The sequence below is a fragment of the Pipistrellus kuhlii genome, unplaced genomic scaffold (genome assembly GCF_014108245.1).
Source record: "Pipistrellus kuhlii isolate mPipKuh1 unplaced genomic scaffold, mPipKuh1.p scaffold_m20_p_8, whole genome shotgun sequence".
Classification (NCBI taxonomy): domain Eukaryota; kingdom Metazoa; phylum Chordata; class Mammalia; order Chiroptera; family Vespertilionidae; genus Pipistrellus; species Pipistrellus kuhlii.
In genome coordinates, this window is record NW_023425584.1 from 55,160,212 (window position 1) to 55,176,508 (window position 16,297).

The following is a 16,297-nucleotide window of genomic DNA, read 5'->3' on the forward strand; positions in this document are numbered from 1 at the left end:
AAGCAAGCAGTGCTGCAAAGAAGGCAGGGAAGCAGGGGTGGGGGGTGGCAGGAGAAGGGAGAGAAGCAAGCGGGGCAGCGGAGAGCACAACAGGAAGCCCTATTGCAGGAATCTTCCTGCAAGGGGCATCTAGTATGTGCATAAAATGTATACATGTATACCAGCATTAAGTATATATATATATATATATATGTAGCAATAATCCACCATAGCTAAAATGCCAAAGACAAGTATTTAAATGTTTGAGATGAACAACTGGTCTTGACTTGTGATGATCATAATTTATGAAATCCTACCTTATTTCTTGTTCTTAAATCCTTCAACAACACTTTTTCAGTATTTTATGATATGCCCAACATTATTCTAGGCTTTTCGTTTTAAAAGGTGAAAATAGAAGTTACTGCCTTCCAGGGACCACAATGTAGTTATAGGTCTGTAAATAAATAATAAGTTGCAATATGGTGTGATAAATTATGTGTTAGAAATATTCTTATAATGTAGCAATATAAATAAGACAAACTCAGCTTATGGGGTTTTTGAGGAGATGACAAGATATAAAAGAGCGTTTTGTAGTTAAGAAGATACTTGAGCTAATTTTTAAGGAATTGGTGAGAGTAAAACCAGTTTATGGAGTGGGTGGGCAAGTGAAAGTGAGAAAATGGCTTGAATGTGAGTGTAACATCCAGAGGAGTGCACATAGTTCATTTCAGTATGCCTGAAATGTGTGGGAAGTGGCAGAGGATGATACTGAAAATATTGGTGAAAAGGGACATTGAATTGCACTTGAAGGAAGGATCTGGAGAGCAACTAGATGATATGAGCTGGAAAAGAATATAACTGGATTGCTGTGAAAGCAGTTAGTGGTAGAGAGATCATTTAGTAGAGAAATAGGTAGAGCTTGATGGGTGTGAAAGAACACAACTGAGAGATATTTAAGGAGTAAGGTGAATGGGAAGCTGCACCCAATTGAATTTGAGACTGAGAGAGGGAAATGCTGGGGACAATTCTAAGATTGGGGCTTGTGGGATACAGATCATGAGAGTGACTATGATCCAGTCCACCAGCTAAGAAACATATTTCCAAAAAAATGGGAGGAGATCTGTACTTTAGCTCGAGATTAGGGTTAGGAGCATATAAGCATGTAATTGATGGCAGAGGGTGTAATTACTAGTATACATTAAGAAAAGGGGGAAGAAGAGAAGATTAGGAATGAAATCTCCAGTAAATTTGGGCAATTCAGCTCAATCAAAGAAGGGACAAGACCACAAAACGCAGTAACACACAGCTTTCTTTAGGTGGTTTTGGATAGGGTTGCTTGACAGGGAAAGTGTCTCCCGGCAGAAGACCTTCCAGAAACTATTGAATACATTGCCGGGCTACTACCCAGAAGTGGGATAGGACAAGGGAACTCATGGGGGGAGAAGGAGAAAATAGAGAGGAGGCCTAGGAATTTAGGTCAGCAAGGTGGTTAGATTTAGCTCAGAGAGCTCCAAAGGGCAGCAGTAGATTGGTGTCTTTATGGCTGCAGGGTTTGTTTAATCTCTGGGTATAGAAGTAGGCAGGCTAAACATATATTTGTTTGGATTACATTTAAAGCAATTAGATGTGTGAGAACTTATGTTTGGTGCTGTCTGGATTTGGGCTAATAATCCTAGCCTGCTGTGAAGAAGTAAAGAATATGGGGACCATTTTAAGCTACTAACAGGTGCCTTCACTGACCCAATTATATAACAGGATCATAGGGAGAAAAACACATAAAAGGTTGATGAAGATATCTGATCCTGGGGGAGAAAATTGAGGAACAGCCAGTAAGGAAAGAGAAAAGTCTACAGTGTAGAGTTAGTGATGTCAAAGGAAAAGAAGATTCCAGTAGGATAGGATGGTCAAGAGAGTGTAATGCAACTTAAAGAATAAGTGGAACAAGTCTGAGTTGTGTCTATTGGCTTCAGCCATTGATGTCTGAGGCTGACACAGTTTCAGGTGGACTATAAACGATAGGACAATAAAAGTATCCTTGGAGAAGCTCCCAGGCAAGAGAAAGCAGCCAGAGAAGCTATGAGTGAAGAAATTAGAATGGAAAAAAGTGAATAATTTTGGTTTTGTTTTTATTTTAGTGTTAAGCCAAGAAAATGGAATCCTACCTAATAAAGGCTAATATTCAAATTGTCCCTTTGACTGTGAGTTCGGTTATAGGATGGGAGTCTGCTAACTGCCTGAGGCCCCTCCCTCTGGCAGCCTGACCTGTCACAATATCAGCCTAATAGGGGCAGCCAGCCGGATCCCATCCATGCATGAATTCGTGCACCAGGCCTCTAGTTATTGAATAAACAGGTGTTATAGTTATGTTACTGATGTTTAACAAGCCTCCCCAAATCTAATAGAATAAAATAACATGGATTTTATGCTCATGGATTGAGAGGAAGTGCCCAATGATGATGGTTTGTCTCTCTCCTATGATGTTTGGATTGCTAGCTGAGAGAACTCTGTGGGTTATAGTGACTCAAAGTCTGGGGCCTGAAACAGCTGTGCTGGAGGATCTGCTGCCCAATTGAGGGATGTAAAAATTAGCAAGTAAATATCCTGTGGCTTATACTCACTTTGGAAGGAAGGGAGGAGACCATTGAGACTGAAGGTATGGGGTAGAAGGCTGGAAGAGAGTGGTGACAATTTGAAATATCTTGTAAGAGAGAAATTGGGAGCCACCCAAGCCCAAGAATTTCAAGGTAATATTTGAAGCTCAAGTCAGGGTTTGAAATTATAGTTGTAATCATCTGTGCAACTTCACCTACATGCTATGCTAGCAGAAAGTGGTAGCTAAATAGTCTCCTGTGTTGAGAAGAGTCAGATTATGCCAGAGCCCATTCTTGGATATTTATCCTCTTCCCGGATTTATAAGTATCTCGGGAAAGAAAAGCAACAGCTACACTTACACAAAGGAAGGAAGAGAGGATAACTTACCTAAGCAAAGTGATACCTGGGAACACTTCATACCACCTCTGTGCCTATTAGTGATCTCATTTAGGTGCACACAAGGAACGTTTTTGCTATCTTTGGGAGAGATTGCCCCATCTCCGGAAGTCCTGCGCTGTGAAGGGATTTGGTACCAATCTCAAGCCTGAGGTTTCAGAGGTGGGAGAGGGTTGGGGAGTGGAAGTGAGGCAAGATGAACAGTGAGAGAAGCTTGGCTCAGATGATGGAAGATTCAGTGGTAGCATTCATACTTTCCCTTTTTAGCAGCCAATCGTACTGCACATCTCTTTAAAAAGAGATATGAAGGGAATAGTAATAATTATAATTTTAAAACAACAATTGTGAAAATACCAAGTGTCTTTTCATTAGACATGCCACAAAAACAAAATGCTATACTTTTGTAAAATAGCATTATACTTTTGTTGAATGTCCAAAGGGTGTCTGACTAGATGAGATCTGCAGGAAAATGTTTGGATATTTACAAAATAATGTTTAAGATCCCAGTCCTCTGGCTTCTTGTTCTGACAGTTTTAAAACAAATGCTCTACATTTGTAGCCTATGCAACCAAATGATAACTTTTGTTGAAGTGCATTCCTATTTCAAATCAAGAATAAATCCATAAATAGCAGCTGGTGTCTTCTAGCCTGGTAAGTTAATTGAATTGTTTGTCTATGTACTTGTATACCACCATTTTAACTACATTGTTATTTCTTCCTGCTAGTTACTTCTCTCAAAAAGACAATTGAGTAAAGTGATTGTATAGGCTATTCACACAAAGCAATTTAGTTAAACTCTTTACTGACTACATTTCAAAGATTCTAAGATGAGGATTATTTATTTAACATTTTAATACTCTATCTTTGAGATTAATTTACAATTAAATGTACGTTATTGCTTTACTGAAAGCATTTTTGTTCTTTCTTAGTGGTTCATAAAATAACATTGCAACTTACACTGCATAGGATTAAACTTTCAAAGAAACGCAGTAGAGAAGTCACAGAAAGAAGGGAAAACTGGCACATAATTAAGTCATAGAATGTGAAGTGATTTACCAATATGCTGCATAGTAAGTTCTACCCTTGGACTTTCTCCCTTATCAGTATTATCTATATTCTAGTTTCCCAGTTACATATCCAGTTACATGGCTATTGAGATTTTTCTGAATGATAGTTTATTATAATTTTCCCATTTCAAGCCCTTAACCTTCCTAGCAGAACTTACCAGGTGATCAATAGAGCAATTGCAGTGAATAATTATTATATCAAGTATAGTGACACTTTTATTTAGACAATTATTGAATCATGGAATTTAAAAATTAAGCCCATAAAGATGTTCCATTTGTAAAAGATAAAACTAAGATCTATACAGATTCAATGAATAGATTCTATCCCTCTGTTTAAGTGACATAAGATGATTGCTCAAGATGACATGAGAATAGGTCATTAATTTAATTATCCTAGTCATGGTTTATAGGTCAGGCTGTCATGAAATTTCAGAAGGAAACACACACACACACACACACACACACACACACACACACACACAAAAATCTTTCTCCCTAGCAAAGATTTTTTTTTTGTTTATCCCAAATAGGAAGGTATATGACTGACCACTTAAAAGTAGAAAAATAAATTATCTTTATTTAATACATATCTTCTTTTCAACACATCTTTTGAAGAATTCCGATTACTCTTTGACATGTATCTTCTGAGGAACTCAGACTATTTTTTTTCAAACTTTCCAAGACTATCCTATATAATAAAGAAGTAATATGCAAATGGTCTTACTCTGTGAAGCATAATGACCAACCTCATAAAAGCCAGATCATGGATCAGAAGGAGGGTGGGGCAGCAAGCTACAAGTGGGTGGCAGAGAGCTAGAGGAGGGCAGCACTGAGATACAGGAGTGGGCAGGGCAGCAAGCTAAGGGGGGTGTTGGGGAGGGAGAAGGGGGAGCTACTGAAGAGCGGCAGTGAGCTTCTAGCGCATGTATTCCTACGCAGGGATACTAGTATCATAAGAATATCTTACATTATATTTGATGATTTTTCTGTGCTTTATTTTATTATTTTACACTTTGGAAAGAGTATTTACTAAATGGTATATCCCTACAATGAAATGATTTTGCTGTTCTGGGGAACATTTCTGTTTGTACTATAAAATTTGACATAGAAATTTCTGTTTATACTATAAAATTTGACATAGAAAAAGTCCTTGAGACCGAGAATCTCTCAAAGATTGGTATTTGATATGACTATCTCAAGAATACAGCTTTATAAATTTGCCTTTGGGGGACACTTTATAAAAATTAAGTTTATAAGATGACAAAATACATTTTTACAGACATGCCTTTATTAATATTCTGGGAAAATCCAGAAAGGAGTGTGTCCAAATTAAAGACTCAATTCCAAAATATTTGTTTAATAAAAATGTTTAATAAAATGAGTTCTTCCTAGAGCACTTTTCATTTGTAATTCTTGCAATAGGCTAAAAATAGCCAATTTGATGACAAACACCTTAGGTTAACTTGCTTCTAAGAACAGAATGTGACTTAAATGGAGTGAACAGAGGTGAGTGGAAACATAAATGAGTCCTTTAAAAGGACTGAAATTCTAAATTTTGCCTTAATTTTCATCCTTGATAAAAAAAGGAAAATACATATTATATCATACTATTCTGTTTAACCATTAATGGAATATTTTTAAATGTATGTTCATATCTATTATAGTACATGTATTACATAATTATGATATTTTAATTCTTGATCATGTCTCTTCCCAACTATATAAAAAATGTCTAATGAGAACTGCCAGTGTAAAAGCTTTCCTGCAACAAAAAGGAGAGCTTATGTACATCATTCTGTATAAATAAATGAGTTATGGCTTATCTTGAGGTGTAAATAGTGTTTATTCAGCCTAACAACCAGGAAAAGAAAACATTTCTTAACAGTGTCTTGGAATTTTGTTTAGCTTTTATTTTGAAGACAGAATGTAATCATAGTTGTTATGCAATAAAACCTTTATACATACCCTAGGCAGTGTCCTGTATCTTTATTCAGAAGACTTTAGTTTTTGACAGTTGGTTTTGGAAAAAGTTTCATTCATCTACACCAGTAAATAATTGGGGTGTGTGAATGACACACCTTTGACTTTTCAAAATAGAACAGAACCATGTGAAACAGCTGAGCTCAGCAGATTATTAGCCTGAATTATGGGGCACCGTCATGGTTTTGCATCAACACTCTGTGCACATTCAATTCTTCTCTTCATGATGTTCAGTACAGTTGTAGAACACCAAGGAAACGGCATTAACCCTTTGACCACCCTGGAAATGTTCCGGTCGTCGTGCTCCCCTAAAATAAATAAATAAAAATTTAAAAAGGCAGCCAGATTGTGGGAACAAATCGATCCGACTCAGTGCATTTTTCTCCGTGGAAAGAAAGCTGGGGTAAGAGGCCAGACTCTCCATCTGATTCGCTTCTGCCTTTTTTTTTTTTTTTTTTTAAGTCTTCTCTTTAGTTTAAAATTGAAGGGGAAAAACCTCCGCACTGGCATAAGAAATACTTGAACGTCACAAGAGAAAGCATGAAACATCCAGTGGCATGTGGTGGCTGTGAACTTCGCGTGTGCTCTTCCCATAGATAACAAGCCCTTTCCTTCTTTTTCCCCCCTCTTTTGGTTAAATTTCTCTATTGATTGAGGTATCCCCTATTTGTCCTGCTGCCGCGGGTTGTCAGAGCGGTATAACTTCGGCCACAAGGTGGCACCGACCTGCAGACAAAGGAGCGCCGGGCACCCCCTTTGCAGCCGCCCGGCCTCCCTGCCGGCCCGCGCGGAGGCCGGGACCCGGGGGACCGGCGCTCACTTCCCTCCGCGGCGCTAGCCTGTGTCTCACCGCGTGCGCCGGAGCCGAGCCGGAGCAAGGCGAGGATGCAATTGCATTTCTTCCCGGAACGCCTAGGAAACGCACCCCGAGGTGCACGCCCCAGGTTAGGCGTTTGCTGGGGGGGCGGGGGAGCTCCGGGCGCACGCCGGGGGCGAGCCACGTGACCCGGGAATGAGGTGGAGTTCGGCTTTAAGGGGGCGTCCCTGCTTATCTCCATCAATCTTTAGGGTTTGAGCCGGAGACATACCAGCGGCTCTGTCCTCCCCTCCGGGCTCGCTCCCGTGCAGAGCTATCCTTCCCGCTCCCATAAACAGAGGGGAAAAGACACATCGCACACAGGGTAAGTTTCAAGTTGACACCTTTGCAGGGACTTCGCAGAGAAATCCCATCCTGGGTGGGAGTGAGGGATGGGAGAGGAAGAAAGCGCAAGGGAGAGCCCGGACTTGGCTCTGGGGTCCGAGGTGGGGCGAGGAGCCTGCCTCTCTGTTCGGGTCCCGGGGCGGGCGGGCGGGCGGGCGGGCAGGTGCTGGACCTGGCGATGCCGGGGCTCCTGCCTCCCGGAGGGGCGCAGGGAGCCCGGACGGGGCGCCTCCGCCAGCCGGGCTCCGGAGGGAGGGTTTCTGGACGGCGGCATCCGAGTTCTCCTCTCCTCTCCTCGGGTTCTCCGAGGGGGAGGGCAGGCGCCCTGGGGCTCTTCCCCTCCCCGTCCCCGTCTCCGCGCCCCTCTGCCGCATTTCTCCGGAGCCGCTGGAGCATCTGCCAGGAGGCTGCCCTGGAGTTTCCCAGAGGAGCCAGTGCTGGGATGCTCTGGGGAAGGTGGGCTTGGCGGGCTGTCCCGCTTAGACTCCCTCCCTGGGCACGGGGTAGGGAGCAGGTGGTGGATAAGGGGGAGAGGGGGCTCCAGCTACTCCCTGGGACACTTGGGGGAGCCTGCGACTGGGCTGCACTGGAGCCCACCCCCCCTGCGTTGCGCCTTCCCAAGCCGACCTCGCTCCCAAGCTCCAGCCCTCTCCTCCTGTTTCCCCGGTTCTAGTCATCTAACTCCAGCTGCATGGAGAGCAGGGATGCTGGGAGCCTGGCCGGGTTAGGAGATGGGCTGAATGAAGGTGGGGGTGGCTTTAGGGACGTTCGGGGTGGGGGTGGGGGTGGGGGGGTCATATGGTTTTAAGGGCTGATGTTGGGCCGAAGAGAATTGACCCAGGGTGGACTCTGCTCGTTTGTTTTTAGTTAGTTGGGATGTTTTCTGTTTTGACAGTCTCTCCTCACCATAAGCAGAGTTGTTCCCTAATAGATGTATGGCAGATGTGTGTGTTGGGGGGTGGGGCGGGAGTTAGAAATGAGAGAAATTGGGGGTAGTTAACCTAGTTACACAATTATAAAAACGGTGGGCGCCTAAGCAGCAAAAACCTCAGGGAGAAGAGCCGGGAGTGTTCTTCCCCTCAACCCCCCCTCTTTCTTTTTTTAAAAGAGCTCTCAGATTTGCCATGCCCGCCTGGATCCTAGGGGAAAGCATAATTCGCTAAGTGGCCTACACGCAGGGTAAGTGCGGAGCTTGTCTGTCTCTCTCTGCTTGGATAGAAACCATGGCTGTCAGTTCCAAGACTCCAGGCTGTCTCCCCATGAAGCAAGAGAGAACAGAAAGCTGCCCAGCTCGGTTCCCCACCCATGCCTATAGATCAGGGCCCTTTGGTGGGTGACTGTGATGTATTAGTCTTCCTTATTGTTTGAAGGCAGCTGTCTGTTGAGCAAGCCCGCCTTGGAGAGAAAGGAACAGAGAATTATGTAACTTATCCAGTTAAACTTGCAGTAACTTTGGGAGGCTGCTTGTGCGAGACTGATATTTCTTTTCCAAAACTGATGAGGCGAGCAGCTGATTCTGGGACCATGAACACATTTATCTGCAGCAGGCTCTGAAATGCAGAAAGCTGTATTTTCAGGGAGTAGCAGCACCAAGAACAGCAAGGAAGGGGTGAAAGGCCAGAGTTCTAATCGGGAAGGAGAAAGAAATGTATTTTTGGAAAGGGGCTGGTTTGCCAACTGGTGATGTGTGTGGTGTGTCTCTATTTTGTCTGTAAATGCACATGACAGCTATGAGATTTAACAAGCTTTAACTTTTGCAGTGTCTGTAGTTGCATTCCTTACTTTAGAAATATATGTTGTAATCATGAATATTAAATTTTTTCCCAAAGGTAATGTGTGTAAACCCTTTCTCTCCTAGTATTGTTTTCGGACGATTGCTTTTTCTTGAAATTATACTAAAGTAGGCTGAAAATATAGTACATTTTATTCAATGAGGAACTGTTTTATCCAACTGGAATGACTATCCAACAATGCACTTAGCAAAAGAGGCTTGCAAATACTTTAAAAAAATAGTTTCATTATCTTTATAACTAATTTAACTTAGTAGGAATAGGAAAAGTCCATCAAATATAATTTTAAAGATATTAAAGTAGGGTTTCAGTATATTTACCTAAAATCACATGTAAGAAGGCTATCTTTGTAGCCCATACATTGTGATAGTTTAATAAATGTTTGCATTAATTCCCATATGTATTGAATTTTGTCAAAGTTAGTGGATGTAAAATGTCTATTTTTCTTCCTTTCTTCTGCCAACACCTTGGTCTGCACCTTCATTATCTCTCAACTGGAGTAACGCACTGGCTTCGTAATGAATCTCCCTACTTCTTTTCTTTCCTGTTCTTCAGTCTATTGAAAACAGCAGCTAGAGCAAAATTTGTAAAACAAGTTATGTAACTTCAGGCCTTTATTGAAGACTCTTCCGTGATTCCTCATCTTTCTCAGAGAAGAAGTCAAAGACTGTCCCAAGGAATTGGTCCCTACACATCTGTTCCTCCTCTGCTTACCTTTTCTAGTACTGTTTAGCACACCAGGTATACAGCTTTAGGATTTTATATTCCATCTATTGATATATGGGGTGCAATCCTTGAGATCTCTGCATGGCCCCCTCCCATCTTCTCAGACAAGTGGAGGTCTTCCCTACCACCCAGGAATAATTGCAATTCCCAACAATCACAGCTCCTCTTCCTTGCTTTAGTTTTTTCCACAGCACTTATTACCATCTGGCATACTATCTCCCACCCTCTCTCCCTCCCTCTCTCTCTTTCTCTCTCTCTCTCTCCCTCTCCCCCACCCTCTCTCTCATTTATTTTTGTCTTTATCTTCCACAAGACTAGAAACTAAATGAGAATGTCACAACCATCTCCACTAAAATCATGTCTGATGCAAAATAAGTGTCCACTAAGTATTCATTGGAGGAATGACGTTTCCTTTAAAAAGTTTCTTTTTTTTAACACAAAGTGGAACATTTTTTCCTATATACATGACCTAACTAAAAATAATAAATAAATAAATAAATAAATAAATAAATAAACAAATAAATAAATAAATAAAATATCTATTGGCCTCGGCTGGTGCAGCTCAGTTAGTTGGGCATCATCCTATTCACCAAAAGGTTGCCAGTTTGATTCCTGGTCAAGGCTTGTGGCCACGTTCTGTAGGAGGCAGCTGACCCATGTTCCATTGTCACATCAATTTTTCTCTCTCTGTCTCCCTCTCTCTTCCTTACTTTCAAAAATAGCAATCAACAGCCCTGGCTGGTTTTGCTTAGTTGTTAGAATATCGGCCTATGCATGGAAGTGTCCCAGATTCAATTCCCTGTCAAAGACATGTACTTCACATGAAGGTGCCCCAATCCCAGTAGGGGCATGTCGGGGAGGCAAACATATTGTTGGTTCTTACATTGATGTTTCTTTCATCCCCCTTCCTCTCTCCCTTCCACGCTCTTTAGAAATCAATGGGAAAAATATCCTCAGGTGAGGACTAAAAAAATAAAATAAAATAAAAATGGATAAATAAAAATAAAAATCAAAAAAGAGAAAAAAATTAAAATATTGAATTAGCGTCCATTTTGCTTGTAAAAAGATGGATGGAATTCAGCTGCTGGAGACTAATTCAGAGAAGAACCTGCTGTTCCAATCATGCATCTGCTGTCAGTCGACACAGAATTATCCTTAATCTAATATTTGAAGGCACTATGAGGTATACACAATACCTACCAGAAAAAAAAAAGTTTATATTATAATCGACAGGAGCCAATTAAGGATTCAGGGACTAAATGGCACTTTGAAAGATGGGTAGACTTGGACTGGTAACGAGACAGAATAACCAGCAAGAGGAATGGCAGGAGTAAAGGTTGAAGGTGTTAAAACAAGCAAAGAGTACTAGTGGACTGTGAAGAGACTGGCCTACCTGGAACAGAGCATTCACAATGGGATTATTAGAGCAAAGAGTGAGAAGCAGAAGAGAGGCAGAATGCAGAGGCCTTCAGGCTGAGGCATGTACTCAACAGTTCAAATCTCATCCCTGGGTACCTTTTCACCTGGTGGTACTCAGTGTGAGGGAGCCATAAGAAGTCATAGAAAAAAGAGGATACACTGTCCTATTCAGCTATCTTGGTAACAGGAAGCATAATGCAAAGTTTTCTTGAATTCTTTTTTTAATTACTGTTTAAAATTGTTTTTACTAAGCAAGGGAGACTGAGAGAGAAATTAAATGTTAATGACAAGAGAGAATCATTGATTGGCTACTTCTTGCACACCCCCTTCTGGGGATGGAGCCCAAAACCTGGGCATTGCCCTGAACAGGGATTGAATCCTGACCTTCTGGTTCATGTGCGGATGCTAAACCACTGAACCACACCAGCTGTACTTCTTGAATTCTTAAGTAAGAATTTTCCAAAGAATGTTTAAATTATTCCTTTTTTTTTTTTTTTTCTTCAAGGTTTGTTTTCAGAAAACTAGAGATGGGTCATTCTTTCTTGCCTTTGATATTCTTGAGAGAAAAACTGTGATTACCACTTATGTTTAGGAGTCATTACAGGTTGCATAGAGGAGAGAGGAATTATATTTCTAATAACATTCACAGTTAAAAATCATTCCACTACTATCCCTAATCTTAATACTTTCTCACATAATGTTAATAACCTTTATTTTTTATTACTTTTGTCTTATAAATTCAAGTTGTGGTTGTAAAATTAAAAAAACACTCCACATCCTAAAAAGCAAAATGCTTCAAATAAAGGTTCATTAGAGACACCACTTAAAAGACAAACATATTGTTGGTTCATTAAATGTCTTATCTTCTTTTCAAGGGAAGTAAATCTGCCTGATTTCCTTTATTGTCTTCACATAAGCAAAAAACAAACTAAATTCCCTTTCTTAACATAGGCACAGTGGCCTGATAACATAAGGAATCTCATATCATATATTTACTTAATAATCTAGGGTGAACCAGGTATTTTTTTTTCAAAGGGAGTTTTTAATCTTTACAAAACTATGGTCTGTAATTTGTTTTGTTGGTAAAAATGTTGTGAAGGATCAAAATGATAACCAAAATTAGATACTACATTGTATCTGTATACAGTCTAGAGAGGAGGGAGGATATTTATAAAAATAGAACCGAAGAAACCCTTTGAAAGCTTCTGACAAATTAATAAACTCATATAATCCTACAGTTAGAAAGAGCATCAGAGCTATCCTACACAAATGCAAGAACCAGACAGTCTTACAGATAGTAGTTATAAACTTGGGTGTATAGACACTTGCTACATTTGCAGGGAGTTCATTCCATTTGATTAAACATTTGTTCCTCATAATGGTGTGAAATTTGTTTTCTTTTAATATAACATACTTTCTTTGGTTCTACTTCTAACTTGTACATGTAGACATAATATTCTAAGCCCAGTTTCTTATGCCAGATGCTACTCACTCAAATATAAGAAGGCACCATTTCTGTTAAGTTTTTCTGAATTACACATCTTCTATTCCTTCATCAGCCCTTCATATGACAAGGTATCTTGATGTTTCACTGTATTAATCATTTAAAAATATATTTTGTTAAGTAATGTCTGCCTTAAAGAGTTCAGTCTTTGGAAGAGCTATTATTACAACTTGATCTCCACAGGAATTTCATTTCTATTGTAAGAGAAAGGATTGGATAATTTTGTTTATGTTGTTGTTGTTTTCTTTGCTTGTTTCATGTATTTTTCTTACATTTTAAGCTGTGCAGTACGTTTTTTGTTATATATTCATATTCTTACAGTGTTTAGGAATGTGCTGATAGTACTGTTTATATTAAGAGTTTGAACATGAGATTTATATACACCTTACTAACGCACAGACCACTCACTATCTATTTTGCTGCAAACTCAATGTGTAAGCCTGTCCGATTAAAAATTTTGCGAGTTTTTTCAAAATGTTTGCACTGTGAATGCTATTTTAAGAAGATATTTATACAAATATCATTTGTTTATTTATTTCAGTGTCTTCACTTTAAACAGTGCTATGAGTTTTAAACAGTGCTATGAGTTATAGTTCATTTTGCCTGCCCTCACTAAAATTAGTAATGCAATCAGTCATTTTCTCTTTACAGATTGTTCAGTTCAAAGGGACGAAGAATTCAGAATAATTTTGATAAGTGGATGCCAATATGGGGAATAAGAATAAGCTGAACATTTGATCTGCTTTGAAGAAACATACTGTCTATTTGTCTAAAGGGATTGATAATAACCGAACCAATCAAAATGAATTCAACAATAGTTTTCCAGGTTGAAAATCATTCAATCAACTATAATTTTTCAAAGAATAATTCCACAGTTTTGGCTTTTGAAATTGATGATTGCCATCTGCCTTTGGCCATGATATTTACATTAGCTCTAGCTTATGGAGCTGTGATCATTCTCGGGATCACTGGAAACTTGGCCTTAATTGTAATCATCTTGAGACAAAAAGAGATGAGAAACGTTACCAACATCCTGATTGTGAACCTTTCCTTTTCAGACTTGCTTGTTGCCATCATGTGTCTCCCCTTCACTTTTGTCTACACAATAATGGACCATTGGGTTTTTGGTGAGGCGATGTGCAAGTTGAATCCTTTTGTGCAATGTGTTTCAATCACTGTGTCCATTTTCTCTTTGGTTCTCATTGCCGTGGAACGACATCAGCTGATAATCAACCCACGAGGGTGGAGACCAAATAATAGGCATGCTTACATAGCTATTGCTGTCATTTGGCTTCTTGCTATGGCTTCTTCTTTACCTTTCCTGATCTATCAAGTTTTGACGGATGAACCTCTCCAGAATTTTACCCTTGATGGCTACAAGGATAAATACGTATGCTATGATAAATTTCCATCGGAATTTCATAGGTTGTCTTATACCACTCTCCTCTTGGTGCTGCAGTATTTTGGCCCACTCTGTTTTATATTTATCTGCTACTTCAAGGTAAGAAAATTCCTTCCTCCCTCACCATTTCCATTTTTTATCTTCTTTCAAAAGAATTCTTCATTAAATGAGTGGTTCTGTTTGAACTCACTTTTTTCCCCTTCCCTCTATAGATATATATACGGTTAAAAAGGAGAAACAACATGATGGACAGGATGAGAGACAACAAGTGCAGGTCCAATGAAACCAAAAGAATCAACATCATGCTTCTGTCCATTGTAGTAGCATTTGCAGTCTGCTGGCTTCCTCTGACCATCTTTAACATTGTGTTTGATTGGCACCATCAGGTTATTGCTGTGTGCAACCATAATCTCTTCTTCCTGCTCTGCCACCTCACTGCAATGATATCCACCTGTGTCAACCCCATATTTTATGGATTCCTGAACAAAAATTTCCAGAGGGACTTGCAGTTCTTCTTTAACTTTTGTGATTTCCGGTCTCGGGATGATGACTATGAGACAATAGCCATGTCTACCATGCACACAGATGTTTCCAAGACTTCTTTAAAGCAAGCAAGCCCAGTCGAATTTAAAAAAATCAACAACAATGATAATGATCTGAAACTTCTGTAGCCTAGGGTCCCAGCTAACATCTGTTTGGGAACAAGCACAACCGGCAACATATTTTATTGCCCATTCAACCAAGGAATGGGGTTGAACTCATTGAGGAAAGGCCAAGATCTCCCTGTCTTGATTTTCACTGCTTTTCTTGTAGTTGTCACAATTACATTTGGAGAAAAAACAAACAAACAAACAAACAAACATGTATGGGCTTTGGAATCTTCTGACAATAGTTTTGACCAGACATCCTTGAAGTGCTTTTTGTAAATTTATGCATATACTACAAAAACTTTTTATATTATATTTGTTGGAATGAACTTTCTTTAAAGTATTACTGTTAACAACTTTAGAAGCACTACATCTTATATTCTCACTACATTGAGCCATCCTGATTAGATTGTCACTAGATTGGATGATCCTGATGTAATGATCAGCATTGTTTCAGGCTGTTACAGAGGTAGCAGCATGCAAATAGCATCCAGGATGTGGAGGTAAAAGAGAGTCTATGTCTTGCATACCTACAGTCTAAAGTCATTCAGGAGCTATATATATATATATATATATATATATATATATATATATATATATATATATATATAATTTTAAGCAGGATTTAATTTGCTTCTAATTATCACTTATGATTAAAAAAAAGAAAGGCATACAAGTATACTTCTCTGTGAATACAATGGGAGATTGGGCCACCCACAAGAGTTAGGTGGGAAAGCAGTTCCCTAACTTTAAAACTGTTTTGGTACCCAACAATCAAAGGATTTCAAAGTAATTAGTTTGAATTCTGTTTATTTGAATTGATGGTCAAGGGGTTTTTCATTCTTCACAAATTGTTCGGTATTTGTCAAATTCTCAAGCTTTCTAGCATAAATATACCCGCAATTCAAAAAGCATTTACAGCTCACAATGTATAAAAACATTAAGTGTATTTTCCATACATCAGTGCCCATATAGTATTTTATTTTTACTTTTCAGTGTCCATCTTCAAAAAAGGGCACCAAGATACAATGTAAAAAAAGAATAACCATCCTGGCTAGCAGGGATAAATACCTGAAAGCTGAAAACACTTCATATAGCCCATGTTGATCTATATAAACTATGTGAAGTCTTTTAAATAATGCACTATATAGAATCTTGAGTAGTTATATCATGTTAATACACTTAATTTCATGTATCCTGTAATCATGATTGAGCCGCAGAATCATATAGAGAAAATATATTTTAAAGAACAATACATAGCTTTGATGTAGTATACACATAAAGTATTAAATGTGTTTATTTTAGAAGGGTGGACATTTTCTTTATTAAAATTGCTTTTGCTTTTTCTGAGTCTCTTTTGTGTCTTCTCTCTGCAGCTTATTTTTTTCTTCTTTCTGTAGTTTTCTTCTTCCCTCCCATGGTATTCCAATAGCATCCTATATCTGCTTGAGAATGAAACATTTTCTACACTGTGGTATAATCATTGATGGCCCAGTCTTCCTTTGCTTCTTGAAGACAGAGCACAATTTTACATGAGCCTCTGTCCCCAGTGCATTTAGTACAGTGCTAGTTACTTAGACATTTTAAATATTTA

The 16,297-nt window shown here is 39.3% G+C and overlaps 1 protein-coding gene across 1 annotated transcript; it reads left to right on the top strand.

Annotated features, from left to right (window-relative positions):
- Positions 1 to 6,894: 6,894 nt before the first annotated feature.
- Positions 6,895 to 14,889, top strand: NPY1R (neuropeptide Y receptor Y1). The gene is made up of 3 exons (XM_036424601.2): positions 6,895 to 7,195; positions 13,306 to 14,155; positions 14,269 to 14,889. Exons 2-3 carry the CDS (start codon positions 13,457 to 13,459, stop codon positions 14,725 to 14,727), a joined length of 1,158 nt encoding a protein of 385 aa, XP_036280494.1. The 5' UTR covers positions 6,895 to 7,195; positions 13,306 to 13,456; the 3' UTR covers positions 14,728 to 14,889.
- The last annotated feature ends 1,408 nt before the right edge of the window (positions 14,890 to 16,297 follow it).